This window comes from Salminus brasiliensis, chromosome 14 (assembly GCF_030463535.1).
Source record: "Salminus brasiliensis chromosome 14, fSalBra1.hap2, whole genome shotgun sequence".
In the NCBI taxonomy this organism is placed as follows: domain Eukaryota; kingdom Metazoa; phylum Chordata; class Actinopteri; order Characiformes; family Bryconidae; genus Salminus; species Salminus brasiliensis.
Window position 1 is genome coordinate 7,796,139 of NC_132891.1, and position 18,232 is coordinate 7,814,370.

General features: G+C 41.7%; 2 protein-coding genes across 2 annotated transcripts; one reads left to right on the forward strand and one right to left on the reverse strand.

Moving 5' to 3' along the window:
- Positions 1-2,233: 2,233 nt before the first annotated feature.
- On the forward strand, positions 2,234-13,820 carry c1galt1la (core 1 synthase, glycoprotein-N-acetylgalactosamine 3-beta-galactosyltransferase 1, like a). The gene is made up of 5 exons (XM_072697439.1): positions 2,234-2,624; positions 3,007-3,120; positions 8,241-8,505; positions 9,057-9,721; positions 12,446-13,820. The coding sequence occupies exons 3-5, from the start codon at positions 8,289-8,291 to the stop codon at positions 12,767-12,769; spliced, it is 1,206 nt and encodes a 401-aa protein (XP_072553540.1). The 5' UTR covers positions 2,234-2,624; positions 3,007-3,120; positions 8,241-8,288; the 3' UTR covers positions 12,770-13,820.
- Positions 13,821-14,865: 1,045 nt separating this feature from the next.
- On the reverse strand, positions 14,866-18,005 carry tac3a (tachykinin precursor 3a). The gene is made up of 7 exons (XM_072697172.1): positions 17,893-18,005; positions 17,171-17,285; positions 16,884-16,983; positions 16,734-16,766; positions 16,589-16,642; positions 16,079-16,148; positions 14,866-15,206 (listed from the first exon to the last, which is right to left on the reverse strand). The coding sequence occupies exons 2-7, from the start codon at positions 17,270-17,272 to the stop codon at positions 15,188-15,190; spliced, it is 378 nt and encodes a 125-aa protein (XP_072553273.1). The 5' UTR covers positions 17,273-17,285; positions 17,893-18,005; the 3' UTR covers positions 14,866-15,187.
- Positions 18,006-18,232: the final 227 nt, after the last annotated feature.

Genomic DNA, 18,232 nt, shown 5'->3' on the forward strand with positions numbered 1-18,232 from the left:
TAATGACGGCATTTCCTACAAAAGACTGTTAACACATTGGGGTTTTGACTATTGATTAGTATTTGGTAAATTCTGTGCTGATGGCTTCCATAACACTGCATGACATGACATGCTGCTTGATCTTAGAGCAGACTTTGATACCATAGATCATGATATTTGATACCATAGATCATGGGATAATAAATGTTCTGGTAGGAATTAAAGGATCTGCCATCTCTTGGATCTCTTTAAACATTTAGCTGTTTACAGCAAAATAACTCAGAAGATGACAAGATCCTACATCTGATAGTTAAGGTTCCACCGCTAAAACCGCTCCACTGTGTCCTACACTCACTCACATCCTCATAAAGCATCCACATTATAAAGCATTTCACATTAACCACAGCACATTGGTTCCTCTTAAGATTTCCTCCTCTTGACCTGAGGGAGTTTTTCTTGCAACTGTCGCCATAGGCTTGCTCAAAAGAGGCCCGGACCTGTATCTCTGTGAAGCTGCTTTGGGACATTTGTTATGGAAAAACGCAATGGAAATACATTTGAATTGAATTGCATTAAATTTTTAAGAATTTGGAATTTTTAACATTAGCACCACCTGCCTAATAATGAGAAGCCCCCCCCCCCCTAGTGCTGCCACAATAGACCTGACCATTAATGGCATGGACTCCACAAGACCTCTGAAGGTGTCCTATGGTATCTTGCACCAAGATGTTATCAGCAGATCCTTTAAGTCCTGTAAGTTGTGAGGTGGGGCCTCCATGGATCGTATTAATGACCCTAGGTGCCCATGACCCTGTCGCCAGCTCACCAGTAGTTCTTTCTTGAACCACTTTTGGTAGGTACTGACCTTCATACCAGACAAACCCCACAAGACCTGCATGAAGTTTTGGAGATGCCCAGTGTTAATGGTCTGTGTGTGTTTGAAGTTTCTGTTCTTCTTTAATAAATAAATGCTGTTCTGTCAGACTCGTGAGATTTTAATGACATGGGACTTGTGGGTCCGTGTGTGTGAGTAAAGTCTTGCATACTACGAATGAAGTAGAGCAAAGAGACCAATGATCTAAAGTCAGTCATGGGATCACTGGGCGATTGCAGCAACAGTGTGTTCAGCTGGTTGTATCTAATAAAACATGGGAACAATTTAGGATCAGTTAGTTCTGAAATTATGAGGCTTTGTTGACTTTTCACTTACAGATTAAACACCTTATCTGTGGCCCTGCTGAAGCAAATAGGACAGGTTAGTTTGCTCAGGTTGGGTTGTTTGGAATAGGAAATTTGTATAAGGCTTTGTATAAGTGACCACGGTTATAATCTTTTCAGCACAACTTCACCTTTTCCAGCAGCAACAAGCTAAAATAGAGCCAAAATGGGAACTGGTCCAAAGTGTAATACATGTTCTAGTGCACCAATGTGTTTTTTTTTTTTTTTTTTTTTTTAATGTGTTTAATTTCTTAGGAGAGCGGGATCCGTCATTAAAGCAGAAGCACAGCTGTCGACAAATTATTGGCTGTTCACTTTGTGTGTTTGTGTGTGTTCGCTGCACAGTTGGGTTAAAGGTGAGGCCAAATTCCATGTGTGTCCAACACAAATGGTAAATATGGGTGCCTTTGTCTTTTCTTGAAAAAAATTCAGAAAAATTCTTAGTATGAGATTGTTGAATGAGGCCTAGTGATATTCCAGGGTAAACAGACATAAGGTGCGTGCAGGTGATGGACATTTTCCAAGCCATTATATTTGCCTTATTCTTTTTTAGATGTGCTACTCTGATGTGAAATAGCCATAATAAAACAAATAATAAATACAACAAAAGAAACTAATTTAAAAAAACATTGTATTTAGCTAGATTTATACAACAGTGAGTGAGAGAATAGCAGATTGAGGGAACCTTTTTAAAAGTATAAAAAAAAGATCAACGACACGTCAAAGACCGTGAAATAGCCATAATAAAACAAATAATAAATAAAACAAACAAATAAATAAATAAATACAATAAAAACATTATATTTAGCTAGATTTATAGGTAATGGTATAGGTAACAGGTAATGAAGACCTCAATCTGCATTTTTAAAAGTATAAAAAAAAAGACGTCAAAAACTAAAAAATCTAGCAGTGCTGTAATCACGTAGACTAGAGGTCATGTCTTCACAACAGTGACGTTTAAGCCCTGTTTCAGGCAGTTATTGACTTTTATTGACCCACGTTTCTGACTTCGCTTCCCATCTTCAGGATCCGAGAATCCTTGAGTGGGCGGGGTTTCGGTGACCCTCCTCCAATCAGAGCGCAGCACTCTGCGATGCTCTGCGGAGCTGCAGGTCAGCGTAGAAAGCAAAACCACAAAGAAGGCCTCGATATTAAACACCGCCAGAAAGCCACACCCCCCATTATACTGCAGTACTGGACACGGCTCAGAGCTCTACGGCTTTAGTGGGCGATATTAGACATTAGCTTTGTTGATTTTCCGCCGTTGCACATGGCGTCTTAGCAAGCGTCAGGTTACGCTTTCGCCATGGAGACCTGCGCAGTCTTCCAGGAGGCTCCACGAGAGGACAACGCTGAGGTACACGCACTGAAGCCCAAAATCATGGCGTGCAAAGCGGCTGCTCACTGGAGACGGGAGACTTCAGAAGGTCGGTGGATAACTTGCCACACTCGCACGTATTCATATGAGACTTGGTTTAAGCTGCTAGCACTGAACCGCAGACTTCAAGTTAATAGTTAGGTGTAATTATTAATAAGCAACATTAAATACAGCTTTATGGCACGTTAAGATCCCCAACCTCCTGATCACCCTTAAACCAGGTGTAATTCAGTGACGTGTTCACAGTCCTCGCTGTGGCACGTGCAGTTAGCCCCCTGTCCCTGTCCCTGTGTGTGTGCATTGTGTGACATGGCCTAGTCAGAGTGCTCACACTTAGCAAGAGCCAGCGATATTTAAGCCACCTAGCTTACGTTTTCCACTTGCTCTCATTCAACTTTTTATATTTGTCTGTGCCTTTGCTCTTTATCCAGCTTACTGACTGCTTAAGCATGGTGTGACGATGTGACTGGAAGCCACTCAGCAGCAGCAGCAGCAGGTGTCTGGGAGCTAATAAGGCAAATACCAAGATTGGTCAGCCATCCAAGGTAACCAGCTTAAAGCACCTCCATCCTCCACTGAAGCTCGCATCCGTTCACTGGCAGGTTTCAAAAATAAAGATACTTCACACGGATAATTGTGTGATCAAAGATCTGCATGTGGTTCCATAAGAGGAGATGTGTGAGTGTGAAGAACCTACACTATATGGGCAAAAGTATTGGGACACCTGTTTATCAAGGTTATTTATAAAAAAAAAAAAAAAAAAAGGAGTTTATCCTGCTGTTGTTGGAGAAACTGTCTCTACCGCTCAGTGGTTTACTAAATTTTGGAGCTTTGCTGTAAGGACTGGATTGCTTTCAGCAACAAAAGTGTTTGTGAGGTCAGGATGTTGGATGATCCCCACAGCTCAGTGCTGGGGGGCTTTATACCCCTCTAACCCACGCCTGGCATTAGGCATGGCGGCAATCAGTTCATGTGTGTTCATATTTGTGCATAATTTAACATGTGTCCACAATGGTTGCAACGTAAAGTAGCTGAATGTATTCATTAGCAGGGGTGTCTGCAGACATTTGGACAGTATGTTCACATGTTGGTGAGTGATGCTCAGGTTATACGAGGTACAGCGTGAGAACCAGCACTACCTTACTAAATAGTTAATTAACAGTGAGTTCATTACAGTGAGTGTGTCTGTGTGGCTCCCTACTTGGCTGGTCTCAGGCTGACCTAAAAATCCACCCACTAATCCTGACTGAGGGAGGGACAGAGAATCTTGTCAGTTCTTCTGCTGTACTTTAGACAGTCGGGTCGTTGCATGGCTTCCCTGCTGGGAAATCTTGGTGAATTTAGATCACTGATGCCTTCTCGGATACGCCAGCACCACGTCTTTCTCAGCACACAGAAAGGTAGTGTGCTTTCACCCAGGGGCCTAGTAGTGTCTGTATAGATGGGTGTACGGTGTCTTTCACCTCAACACATGTACAGTGTGTGGATGCACACACACCATTCCCCCATGTGCTCTGTAACTGTAACTCTGTAACTGCATATGGGCTAAAACTGATGTTGATAAACTTACAGCAGTGTAAACTATTGTTAGTCAGTGTAATGCAATGAAAATCATTTAGTAGAAGTGCTCTCACTTATAGATCAAGGGTGAAGGTTGGAAACTTAAGAATTAAAGGATGAGAGAATAGACCTTGTCTTTAAAATAAAATATTGTCACTGTTACGCAAACCCCTTGTATCTCCATTTTGTCCTCATAGTGTGAATCTGACAGTTGTTCTTTACATTGTTTCATCAAAAAATGCTCCAAAATGACAGAAGTGTTTTTCCATTGCAGCAATGATCTATTTAGTGCTTTAGTTTCATTAGTAGTCTATTTTTGTCTTATATAGTCACATAGAGTCCACCTTGCCTCATAGTGGGACAAAGAAGTGCCTTTTAAGTTATTTTGTGTGATAAAACCAGAATTGACTGCAGTTCCAGTTTATTTTCTTGTTCTGCTGTATCCACTCATGTACTGAGGTGGTTTAGTTTCAAAATAAATGAACATTTGTTTTTAAGGGAGACCTTTTCCCTAATTCTTCTTTTAAACCCAGTAGGCACGACTTTCATTTCCATGTGAAAGAGATGGCTACTTGATGAGGCCAAAAGGCCACTGGTGTTCCTGATTTGAAATAGATAGGAGCACAGAAAATCTATAAGCAACAAATTTAATGTTGATGACAAGTGAGCTTCATTCAGCTTCTTTTTTGTTTTTTTTTTGTCAGCAGTGGTGATTCTAGGAGTATGAGGTCATTTTTAGAGGAATTTATGTGAAGAAAAATATTTTATATATACTCACTGTTTCACAGTAATATCATAATATTATGACCACCTCTGGTTTGGAATGATTTCAGCCCATAACATCACCTCCACTTACCAAATAGGAGGACTCCATAGTTCTGTAGTTACAGACTGTAGTCCATCTGTTTCTCAACAAGCTTTATTTATCTCCTTTTACCCTGTTCTTTAATGGTCAGGACCCCACAGGACCACCACAGAGCATGTAATATCTGAGTGGTGGGTCAATCTCTGCACTGCCGTGATACTGACATGGTGGTGGTTTGTGGCACTGGTACGAGTGGATCAGTGTGTTTAAACACTCCTTACTGTCCACTCTAGTTGGTTGACTTTGTGGATGTAAAGTCAGAAACAGAAGCTTGTATCTGTTACTGCACAGTTTTTATTGGCCTTCCTCTAGTCCATTATCAGTGCTCACAGGACCTTGCCTGCAGAAAGCTGCTGACCGGATATTTCTGGTTTGTGGTCTACTCTCAGTCCATCAGTGAAGCTTAGACAGTCGGGTCGTTGCATGGCTTCCCTGCTGGGAAATCTTGGTGAATTTAGATCACTGATGCCTTCTCGGATACGCCAGCACCACGTCTTTCTCAGCACACAGAAAGGTAGTGTGCTTTCACCCAGGGGCCTAGTAGTGTCTGTATAGATGGGTGTACGGTGTCTTTCACCTCAACACATGTACAGTGTGTGGATGCACACACACCATTCCCCCATGTGCTCTGTAACTGTAACTCTGTAACTGCATATGGGCTAAAACTGATGTTGATAAACTTACAGCAGTGTAAACTATTGTTAGTCAGTGTAATGCAATGAAAATCATTTAGTAGAAGTGCTCTCACTTATAGATCAAGGGTGAAGGTTGGAAACTTAAGAATTAAAGGATGAGAGAATAGACCTTGTCTTTAAAATAAAATATTGTCACTGTTACGCAAACCCCTTGTATCTCCATTTTGTCCTCATAGTGTGAATCTGACAGTTGTTCTTTACATTGTTTCATCAAAAAATGCTCCAAAATGACAGAAGTGTTTTTCCATTGCAGCAATGATCTATTTAGTGCTTTAGTTTCATTAGTAGTCTATTTTTGTCTTATATAGTCACATAGAGTCCACCTTGCCTCATAGTGGGACAAAGAAGTGCCTTTTAAGTTATTTTGTGTGATAAAACCAGAATTGACTGCAGTTCCAGTTTATTTTCTTGTTCTGCTGTATCCACTCATGTACTGAGGTGGTTTAGTTTCAAAATAAATGAACATTTGTTTTTAAGGGAGACCTTTTCCCTAATTCTTCTTTTAAACCCAGTAGGCACGACTTTCATTTCCATGTGAAAGAGATGGCTACTTGATGAGGCCAAAAGGCCACTGGTGTTCCTGATTTGAAATAGACAGGAGCACAGAAAATCTATAAGCAACAAATTTAATGTTGATGACAAGTGAGCTTCATTTAACCTCTTTTTTGTTTTGTTTTTTTGTCAGCAGTGGTGATTCTAGGAGTATGAGGTCATTTTTAGAGGAATTTATGTGAAGAAAAATATTTTATATATACTCACTGTTTCACAGTAATATCATAATATTATGACCACCTCTGGTTTGGAATGAGTTCAGCCCATAACATCACCTCCACTTACCAAATAGGAGGACTCCATAGTTCTGTAGTTACAGACTGTAGTCCATCTGTTTCTCAATAAGCTTTATTTATCTCCTTTTACCCTGTTCTTCAATGGTCAGGACCCCACAGGACCACCACAGAGCATGTAATATCTGAGTGGTGGGTCAATCTCTGCACTGCCGTGATACTGACATGGTGGTGGTTTGTGGCACTGGTACGAGTGGATCAGTGTGTTTAAACACTCCTTACTGTCCACTCTAGTTGGTTGACTTTGTGGATGTAAAGTCAGAAACAGAAGCTTGTATCTGTTACTGCACAGTTTTTATTGGCCTTCCTCTAGTCCATTATCAGTGCTCACAGGACCTTGCCTGCAGGAAGCTGCTGACCGGATATTTCTGGTTTGTGGTCTATTTTCAGTCCATCAGTGAAGCTGATGTAAAAACTCCAGCAGCACTGCTGTGTCTGATTCACCTGTACCACCAACACATGTCCGTGTCACTGCAGTGCTGAGAATGACCCACCACCCAAAAAACACCTGCTGGTTCTGTGGGCTCCTAAATCTATGCGGAGAGGATATCGCCCCTCACCAGCACAGCCTGCTGGAATGTTTGTCTTTCCATGTCTCAAAATAATTATTAATGTTTGAACCATTGGCGCTGTTCGAGCAGTTTTATCTGGTTCCTGTGTGTGTGCTTACATTTGAAACTGCCCACTGGCTTCTTTTTTTTTTTGTTAACGGATACCATTCTTGTGTTTAAAATGTGGTTACATTTAATAATGTTAAACTTGGCTCATAAATAAAAAAAAACTTTTCTGAAATATATATTTCTTACACCTAAGAATGTACACAATATGGACAAAAGTATTGGGACACCTGCTCATTTATTGTTTCTTCCTAAATCAACTGTATTAAAAATTAGTTATCCTGTCCAGGAAAGGCTTTCTACTTTTTGGAGCATTGTTGTGAGGATATGATTACATTTATTGAAAGAGTGCTAGTGGATGTTGAATAATCAGTCAGTTTGTGTTTGTTGTGAATGGGATAAGTACTTGCTCAGGTCTGTCTCCAAACTGTTGTACCAGACAGAGGCTGGATCTGGGGTTAATGGACAGGAACGCACACTTGCATCTAGTTTTGGAGAGAAGAGGGTGGGGGTCTCCATACCGTCTCCAAGTATAACTATGTTGTACAGTATTACCAGGGTCTGGGATGAGCGATTCATGAATGGTTTATGTACATCAATGCCATTCTGGATCAAAGTTCTGTTTGCTTACACTGCCTTTAACTAGGCCTGGATTCAAATGGTTCGTAAGGGTGATTCTCCACTGACACTGCAGTTTAGTTCAAGGCTAGGCTTATTCCATGTGCAGGAAACTGGTCCCAAGTGTTCAAGCTATGATTGCTTTAAGTGTTTTACCAAATTCTGGTTACATGCAACCCTAATGTGGTGAAAGCACTTCCATAGCATTGTTCCAAAAAAAACTTTTTGTGACCTTTATCACAGTGCTCTTCACCTCAGGTCCTGAAAGGTCTGTGTGTTTTGTCATTTACTTAATCACACACCTGATTCAACTCTTGGGGTTAATTACCAGCTGTGGTAGGTGTGTGCTGGACAGGGTTGCTCCAGGAACCAAAACTGGTTCTTTTAAGAATGTGCAGCAGTGCTGTTGAATCTTTTATTCTGTAGGTTTTTCTCCTTTTATAAAACATAATTTTTTTCTAACAGCTATTCAGAGTGTAACTGTGGAAAGCAAGGAGACTGAAAAAAAGAACCATGAAGGTGGTGAATTCCAGATCTGCCTTCTTCCTGGGCTTCCTGACGGGCTCCTGCACCCTCTACTTCTTCCTGAGGCAGGTGTGGTTTGAGCAGAGCTTCAGCCTGTGGCGCAGTGGTAAGCAGGATGGAGCCGTGTTGACAGCACCAACAGAGAACCCCAACTGGAAGGTAGAAGGATCTGCTCTCATCAACCTGAACCACCCTCATCATACAGGTGTGTCGTTGCTGCCCTCTAGTGGACTGTTAATGCAACCAACATGCAACAAAGATAGATATCACATTTAGCCTCTGCATTAACCCCATCCATGGCAGTGAACACAAACACACTAGTGAACAGGAGCTGTGAACGCACATACCCAGAGCTCCGCACTTGGGAAGCAATTGTGGGTTAGATGTCTTGCTCAAGGTCACCTAGTGTAAGTGTTGGGAGAATTACGGAGGTGCTTTCTCTTTATGCTTGTACAGTACAGCGAAATCCTTACGTTTCCTACGTCAGAGTGCAGTATCAGCCATACTGTAGAGCCCCTGGAGCAGAGAGGTTGTGGGTCTAGCACTGGCAGCCTAGTAGACCAGCTATACAAACCTATAACCTGTGGTCATTATTCCAGCGCTCTAACCACTGAGCCACTGAGCCACCACTACTCATAAATAGGTAAATTGGGTTCATTACTCAATTGTTAATGTAACCAACAGCAAAGCCGTGTGTGTGTGTGTGTTTGTGTTTGTGTAGCAACTCCTTCATGACTGGAACTTTCTCTTCTGTAGAAGAGGACAGCCGTGATGCTGATAAGCTCTATAAAAAGGTGCGAATCCTGTGCTGGGTTATGACCGGGCCCAGCAACCTACAATCGAAGGCTCGTCACGTGAAGGCTACGTGGAGTCGTCACTGCAACACTGTTCTCTTCATGAGCTCCGTTGAGGATAGCAGCTTCCCCGCCGTTGGCCTCGGCACAGGGGAAGGCCGAGACCAGCTGTACTGGAAGACCATCCGTGCCTTCCATTATGCTCTGAAGAACCACGGGGAGGACGCAGATTGGTTCCTCAAAGCAGATGATGACACCTTCGTGGTGGTGGACAACCTCCGCTGGATGCTGTCCAATTACTCGTCTGAGGAGCCCATTTACTTCGGCAAGCGGTTTAAGCCCTACGCTAAGCAGGGCTACATGAGCGGAGGCGCTGGCTATGTGCTCAGCAAAGAAGCTCTGCGCAGGTTCGTGGAGGGGTTTAGCACTAAAGTGTGCACTCACACTACCTCGGTGGAGGACCTGGCCATGGGTCAGTGCTTGGAGAAGATGGGTGTGCTGGCGGGCGACTCTAGAGACACACTACACCGTGAGACGTTTCATCCATTTGTACCTGAGCATCATCTTACTGGGAAGTTCTCAAAGAGCTTCTGGTACTGGAACTACTGCTATTATCCTATTGTAGAGGTAAGGCTCAGACCACATGTTTGAAGCAGGTTTTACTTTTGTTCTGTAAAGCTTTGTCTGGTGTAATGGATTACAAATTATCCATGATTCGTACAGTTTGGGATGCAAGTGAACCACGAGTTAAAGTAGAACCATAACAGTGAGAAATACAGTTTTACTGCTGCTGTTACTTTTACAGTAATAATTCCCTCAGTCTGGATGCAGAGCTGCAGTGAAAACACACAGACTAAGCAGCTGTCTGTCACGTGAACAGAGCATGTGGATAAAACTGGTGCGGTCTGTAAACACTGAGCCACCAGACCATGCCCACACATCTGCAGCCCCATCACTCTGGTGTGTGAGTTCTATTAGTGTGGAGTGTGGGAGTCTCAAATGGACACTTGCTGAGTGTAGAAAGGAGAAATCTTCCGTTGAACCACTATTAACTTTTGATGTGGAAGAAAAAACGGAGTGCTAGAGAGAGGCAGTTGCTCCACTCAAACACTATCACACAGATGGTGTCAAAATAGAAGTCATTAATACAAATGAACAAAAGCCTGTCACATTAAAAGTCACTAGTACAAACAAAGCAGTAACACAAAATACTTTACATCTGAAAGCTAAAAAAGTTGTATATGTATTTATTTATTTATTTATTTTATTTAATTTATTTACTTTTTTTTTTTATTATTATCCGTGACTGATCTGCTATTCAAGAACCGTGGTCCAATCCAAACTGTGAGCTTTATGATCCGTTACACCACTACCCACAATGTGGACTGCAGAAAACTGAGAATAGTATATTGAGCCAATATCCAATCAACACTTTTCTACTGGTCAGCTTTGCTTTGCCAGTGTTACGTTATTAGTTAAATTTACAGGTTCTCTACACATAGTCTAAACTGTATGGTTGCGCCATGTCTGGCAGTATCACTGCTAACTTATAGTCAGTTTGTCCACCCCCTATTTTCTCTAGGAGATTTTGGAATCTCCACTAATTAAAGTATCAGTCAAGCATCAGTTAAGATGGTTCAGAAAGCTCAATATCCCCGCAGTGTCTCAAGCTATTGCTCTGTACTCAAGGGAAATAAGCTCAAAGATGCATTTGTCCCAGGCACTCATCAATGGCATGTGTATGAATGTTTTACATCATTTGTCCCATATGTGCAACATGAAGGCTGGACAAGAGCATTCCCCCACTGACACCGATAGATTATTTGACCGCATCTATAATAATGTCTGTATCTTATTGGGGGTTTTCAGTGGAGTGAGTCCTACGTGTCCTTCAGGAGTGTTCTTTCCTTTTCTGTGTTCCCTCCCGGGTGGAATGAAAATGCTTCAGTGTCCTGAAATTGGAGTTTGTGAATGAGGCACATTGAGGCACAATAGACTAAAGAGAGAACAGTGAGGCACAATAGACTAAAGTATCACAAAAGGTGCTGTGAATTGACTATATATAACTACAAATAGCCGTTGTTGCTTTCCCCGTGATTATGACAGAATTGTCTGATTTATGATAATGCTATTATCATCAACCCTTTTGTTGAGCCTCTGTGTCATAACTTGGAAAAACAAATAAATGAACAGAAGTGTAAACCAAAGAAAATCATTGTAATTTAAAACTTTGAAAAGAACATAAGCAGTAATTAGTATCTCTCTCTAGATTTGCTTGTGTTATCTTTAGACTTTAATGCCTATGACCTCAACTCTCCATCTTTGCTTGTTGCAAATGTAAGCGTTTAGTAGCAGACAGTAGCAGATTTTTTTTTTTTTATTCAGTAATTTCTGCAGCAATGTGGAATAAACAGCAGGGCATGGCTGCTATGGTTGCAGATCAATTGGTGCTAAGTTGGTATTTGTAATTGCACGAATCTAGGGTGTCTTCAAAAAACATTCCTAATACACAAATGATGGCATACCTACAGATTATGCATTCCATACAAGTTATTAATTTTTCAGTGTCCAGAAAAAGTAGAAAACTAATTGCACAGAAGCCTTATTAACAAAATAGATCAGCTTTTCTGTCATGCTTTTATTATAGCTCCCATTCTTTTCAGGAAATGTTTCTGGAATTTTTCTGCAGGGAGATTTTTCCACAACCCAGAAATTCAGTTGTAGAAGTTGCAGCGTTTTCTGCTTCTCAGCATCCAAGTCATCCCGAACAAATTCAATGTTTTTGAAGTCTGGACTCTGTGGTGGTCAGTCCATTGTTCTGAGAACATCAGTAGCTTCAGCAGTTTGAGTTGGATTTTTCTTTTTTGTTTTTTTCAGAGAGAGCTTGATTATCTCCACAGCCTTGAGTCATCTTTTCACTCTGGATGGACAAACAACTGTTAAATATATATTCACAGTTAAAGTGATTTGATAGGGCTCCTTTTCTCATAGGAAAGAAAATAGTCTTCTAGATCTACCTTTTTTTCCCTCCTCATCTTTTCTTCATCTACCTTAATTGCTGACTGGAAAATTGTGGTGTCTGTCTAGCCTTGTACGATACATAATATTGCCTACACGTATGGAATTTCATATAAAATAGAATATGTACACTCTCCTATTTTGGAAAAAAATCTTGAATTAAATTACATACTGGTCCATATTGGTGTCATGTAAAACATGAGACTTCTACACATTTACAAATGCTTTACAAAACCTTCATTTTAGTTCTCATGAGTGTTATGAACACATCTGTTTTTGGATTGTGTTATCCAAGAGCATCTTACCATGATCCTCCTTGATGCTCTTTCACAGGGCCCACAGTGCTGCTCTGATCTTGCTGTGTCCTTCCATTACGTGGACCCGGAGCTGATGTACACTCTAGAGTACTACACCTACCATCTGCGGCCCTACGGCTACCAGCACCGCTACCAGCCCCCAGGTCCATCTCTCCTTAACACAGCCTCCCAGACTGAGAGGACAGTGCAGGCCACTGTGAAAGTGTCTCAGCCAGTAGCAGAAGAACCAGACTCCTCCAAAAGCCAGGTCATGCCAGGGACGCACACGGTGGCAAAAGCAGTTCCAGAAAGAAAGCCAGCAGACAACAGTACTGCTTCCATACAGGAGAGCCAAGGCTAGCCTGGAAGAGCCTGATATGATTGTTGTACGTGGGTGACAGAGAATGTATGCATGGACAATATACTGAAAACAGCATTGTGGGCAGGCCATTAGCCTTCTGTGAGCATTGTCCTATCAATACCCATTGTCTCTGACAGTAAGTTTATTATTATGTTCTTCCAATGGCTGATCTGCATTTCTATTTGCTCTGCTGATTCAGGGAGAGCAAAGCCACTCCTGAATTATACTGTGTAGATGATGATGATGATGATGATGCTCCTCACTGTAGCCAGATATACTGCAGCCTCCTACACTGCAAGATTTACAGATATTTTTGTACTGAGAAACTGGTAGCAGTCAACAGTGGGAACTGACCACAGTATTTCTGTTACATCATTGAGCACCAAATTTCATATCCACCGATTTACGTAAACTTTTTGTTGTTTTTCTTTTATTCTCTGTAAACCGGGAACACGCTTTATTGTTGTCCCCAAAATGGGGATGTTCTGGGGCCTCTTTCACAAAATCGGATTTTACTTTTCTCGTATTTGAGACTAAATTGAGAAATCCTGCCCCCTTCATACCTCTGCAACGCACCCATTTCAGCTTTTCCAATCTGACCTGATTTATTTAAGTTTGCTTTAATGAACGTTATTTTTGGTGTTTGGGTGTTAGTAGCACTCTTTAAGAAAACCCAAATCCTCAGTAAAAGCCTCTATTTTTGAAGCTAATCAGAGAAGATTTTTCCTGTTTGTTTTTTTTTTTTGCAGGCTTTTTCAGTTTGTCTCTCTGAGTGATCAAAACTGTGTTTTCAATGAAATGCATTAAAGCTGACTAATTGTAATCGACAGAAAAGAAATTAAGCTGTCAGTCAGCCTCAGAAATTCTGCATATCAGTGTCAGCGGTTGTGTTTTAGTGGCTTGGTGTGAGTCACATGGTTGGCCTTGTGGCTTATCATGGGTGGCTAGGCTCCAGCTTATGGATTGCCTTGAGTCTGCACACATCGGTCATGCCTGCGGTCATGCAAATAATACTTTCGTGTGTGTGTTTTTTTTTTTTTTTTTTTTTTTTTTAAAGGGCTCATCTCTGTTTACGTTTCGCGTGTTCCATCTGACGCCTTAATAACCTTTGTGAATTTGCTGTATGAAAATGTAGCTTATGGAGTAAAAGCGGGTTTACAGTACTTTTGTACTTGTGCAGTGCTTTCAAAAATAAAGGAGCATTAGTCTGCTTTCTCTCTCTTCTGGTTTTTACTAAGCAATGTTTTAAAATAACAAACATTTGGGAGGAGGAACATGCCTGAAGCCCCTCCTCCCAATCTGAAATTATGTGAATACCATCTCTGTGTTTGTGTCTTTGACGAGTCTTTTCCCATTACTCCCCCATCCCCTTTCCCCTTAACCATCTGCATCTTCTTACTACCTTATTAATTAACCCTCTGCTCCTTGATGCCTTATTGCTTAACCCCCATGTCCTCAACTTCCCATTACTCCAACCATATCAATACTCCACCTCCATCTCTTCAATGGCCCTTTACTCCTCCCACATCTGCTTAACACCCCATAACTCTCAATGCCCAATTACTCTACCCCCTACTTCCCAACACCCCAGTATTCCACACTCATATCCGTCCGTTTGGTTAGGGAAAACATGGGAGATACCAACAGGCCCTCTAAATCACTGAGGGCAAAAACCTGCTATATTGAAGCTAAATGCCGCAGGCGGCAGAAACACATGCCACGATAAAATGTGGGAGTTTGGTGCCCAGTCTGACCCAACACCACCACTGAACCAAGAAGAGTCAGAGATGTGGAGCACAATTAAAATTCAAGTCGATCTGAAGAGAAGTTTCCCTGTGTGTGTGTGTGTGTGTGTGTGTGTGTGTGTGTGTGTGTGTGTGTGTGTGTGTGTGTGTTCACTTACTTAACCACTAGAGGGCGTGTTTCTTGAATAGGAAACTGGTAATTGCCAGCAGTAGGACCGCACAGTACATAGTATTTAGCTGATCTCTTCACTGCTCCAACTGCTACTACTCCTTTAGACACACTATTACTGCACACTGCTCTTGCTGTGTTATTGATTTTAGATATACTGCTGAAATGAAAGGATGACAACATCAATTAAATAATATCTTTATTTACAAAAAATCATGTTTTTTATACATTAGAAAGCAAAAGTAACTGGTAAACAAATATACTCAAATACAGAGGATGTATCTGGAGAATTCTGTCTACTGGTATATACAATCTATGTCATTGGTAGTTGCAGATCAACATAAATCAAAAAAATCGTCTCTGATAAATTAGCTAAATTTCATTTGAAGAATTGCTTTAATTAAATTGTTTTGCTCTTTTTCTGCGCCAAAGTGCGGCTTGAAAAGGATTCATCTTGTGAGAACGGTACTGATGGTCCAAAGGGGCGTGGAGGAACGGCTCAGCCTATAACCCACGACGAAATCTGAAACCAAACAGCCACGTCAGTGTCTCATCATACGACGGAAGGGTTCACCTTTGACTAATCAAATAGTAGCTTTCTAGCTGATTTCTATTAATATCACCACCCCACCTCATTCCCGACTCATCCCGAAAGTACTGAATGGAGCATCATCCATCAATCCAGAGAACATTGTTCCTCTGCTCCACAGCTTAACACCCCTTTGAGCCCAGGCATGGTGCCAATAGGTTCAGGGTTATCTGCTCCTATTCTATTAATAATACCTCTCTACGGGGACTAGATAAGCTGTGTGTGTGTGTCTGCAATGGGTGCGTAGCTGAATGTATTTATTAGAAGGGGTGTCCACAAATATTTGGACATATAGTGTATGTCCATGTACATCATATTGTATTTTCATGAATGTTACTATCCAGCCATATAACACATATTTTGTCACTGTTGACACAAAACCACAAAACCTTTCATTTTTTGTCATAATAGAATTAGAATAGAATTATAATAGGACTTTCCTTTACATTAACCCACATTTCCCAGGATAGTCAACATTTTGGAGACACAATCTTTTGATTATATCATTTCATCCAATCCATTTTCACTAAATCGGCATTACAGAGCAACAGAGCAGCTTCAGAAGACATGATACACAAAGATAAGGGTTCCTGACTTGGACACAAATTCCTAGAGATAAAACATTCATTAATTCAACCCTTAATCTCTTTGGAAGGTCTTTAAATAAAGCTTATTCACACTCATACTGGTTCTTTAAAGAACAAATGGTTCTCCTATGGCATTACTCCAAATTAGCCTCTGTTTTATAGAGTGTACTGCAGTGCTTCAGGGCAAGGGTGGCAGCGAAGGAGATCCGGAGCACTAACCTCAGCCTGCACTTGTTAAAGAACAAGCCTCTGGTCTCTGGCAGCTCTCTCCTCCATGGACGGCCAGTGTCTGTCAGTGTAAACACAGTGCATTTGAGCGGATGTGACACTGTCTGATTGAGGGTGCGCAAAGTGCTGTCAAAGAAAGCCTCAAAACAGATCCTGACGGATGTCCACAGGGGGCACGAACCCCCTGAGAACATTCTGACTGAGCACCTCAAGAGTTCATTTGGGTTAAACATGATTCCATCAGGATGTAAACGACCATTTCAGTCAGACTGTGATTATTCGAAAAAAAAGTGATGCTCTGGATTCAAGGCCTACTTGATTGAAGTGTAAACATCATTTCCACATTAATTAAATATAAAGCCGCAGTTTTGTCTTTCAGTTTATTTACACTAGGCAATAAGTGTGTTGGTGTGTTAGATTCATGGTGACGCACACTTAGTGTCACCCTGAGTCAAGCAATTAAGCAAATTCAATGCATGGCTTTTCTGCAGAGAACCTTACCAGCATCGTTGCTCCGTCGACCCATGAGTCCAACGAAGATATCGTGCATTTCTCCTGAAAGGCCAGAAAATGAGATGAGGGCACTGCTGGGATATTTGAAAGAGAAGTAGGCTGAGAGGGGAGTGCAACAGGGGAGTGCACTTACTTTTGCGTTGAGATGCTGGCATATCATCAGCGTCTGAAAGCAAGTAACACACTGAAGCATTGTACAGACACCTCTAATGCAGGCACTGCATGGCATAGTCATGTGAACAAGGTGGAGAACACTGTGTGGCTAGAGCCTGAACCTACTCACCTGCATTCCTCCTCCCCATTAAACCCACGAAACTGTCATAGTCGATGTCGTTATACCTCTTGGGGAAGTTACGCGCCGAGAGACGAAAACTAGGATCCTCCTGTGCATAAAAGAAAGGAAGAGAACTGGATTAGGGGTCAGCTGCTCCAACTCAAATAAGGGGCGCACTGACAAACTACGAAGCACGTGCCACATTCATATAAACGCCACGTGATTATTTGATTATTTGTGACGAGCACAGGTCAGCAGAACCGTGTAGTACAGTCAACGAAGGCAGGTTTACTTACATCTGAGACTGGTCTGTGCGATTCCTCGTCCTGACAGCTTGATTGAGTGAACCGAGGTTCCAGCACGAGCACCAGGAACGCGAAAAGAACAGCTCGATACATACTTGTAGGCAATCTGAGATAGATAAACATGCTGTAAGTGGATTGTGGGCGAGTCTCTACACTGTTAAATCAGTAGGGTGAGACTGAGCCATTCGTGAAGGGAGTGAGGGAGTGAACTCCAAAAGACCTGTGCGTAAAATATGTATGTGCAAGAAATCGTTAATTTAGTTAGAGGAGCGTAATGGATGGAAGGAATGCAATCATTTGTTTGATCATAACAATAATAGAAAAGAAAAATATGAGGAACAAATTCCCCATGAACTCTCTGATGCGTGGAGTCGTGCGTAACCGCTTCTCCATTACGCACAGCGCCTTTCCCTTGAAATCAGAATTATAATATTGAATTAAAAATATTTTAAACGTATTTTTAAGATCTTTGGTATCTTCTGAGCATGTATTTTATTATTAGCCCAGTGGACCTGTAGCTCTTTACATCACAAACACTTTAGTGCGCATTGAGATTTATATCGCTGTCGGTGGATCGCTGTGGTGTAGAAGTAAATCAATACACGAACAGGTTTTGTGAATTTCCATGAAAGTCATAGACCTGCATGCTAAATAAAAAAATATATATAATAAGCCATTAGTCCCCTCTTTAAACATTGCGTAAAAGCGCTCACCTGGGTAGAAGAAACTGCTCTTCGCAGGTAAGGCGCGCGGCTCACTTCTGCGCAAGGGGACAGGAGTTACAACTGTGTCTTGCTGGAGTGGCAGAGCAGAGAGAGACTGGGATTCTCTCCCCTCGGATGGTTAAATGACTGCAACATGTGCGTAAGTCCAATCAGACGTTGCTCTGTAGGTGTGGTTTAAGGTTATGGAGCCTCTCCATCCGAGATGACCACGCAAATGAAGACCCTGACATCATGAGCGCGAGGCTTTCCTTAAAAGGAGAAAATCACAGCGCATGCTATCGAGCACATGTCCTCACTCAAGAGTTTCAGTGTTTGGCAGCAAAATGTT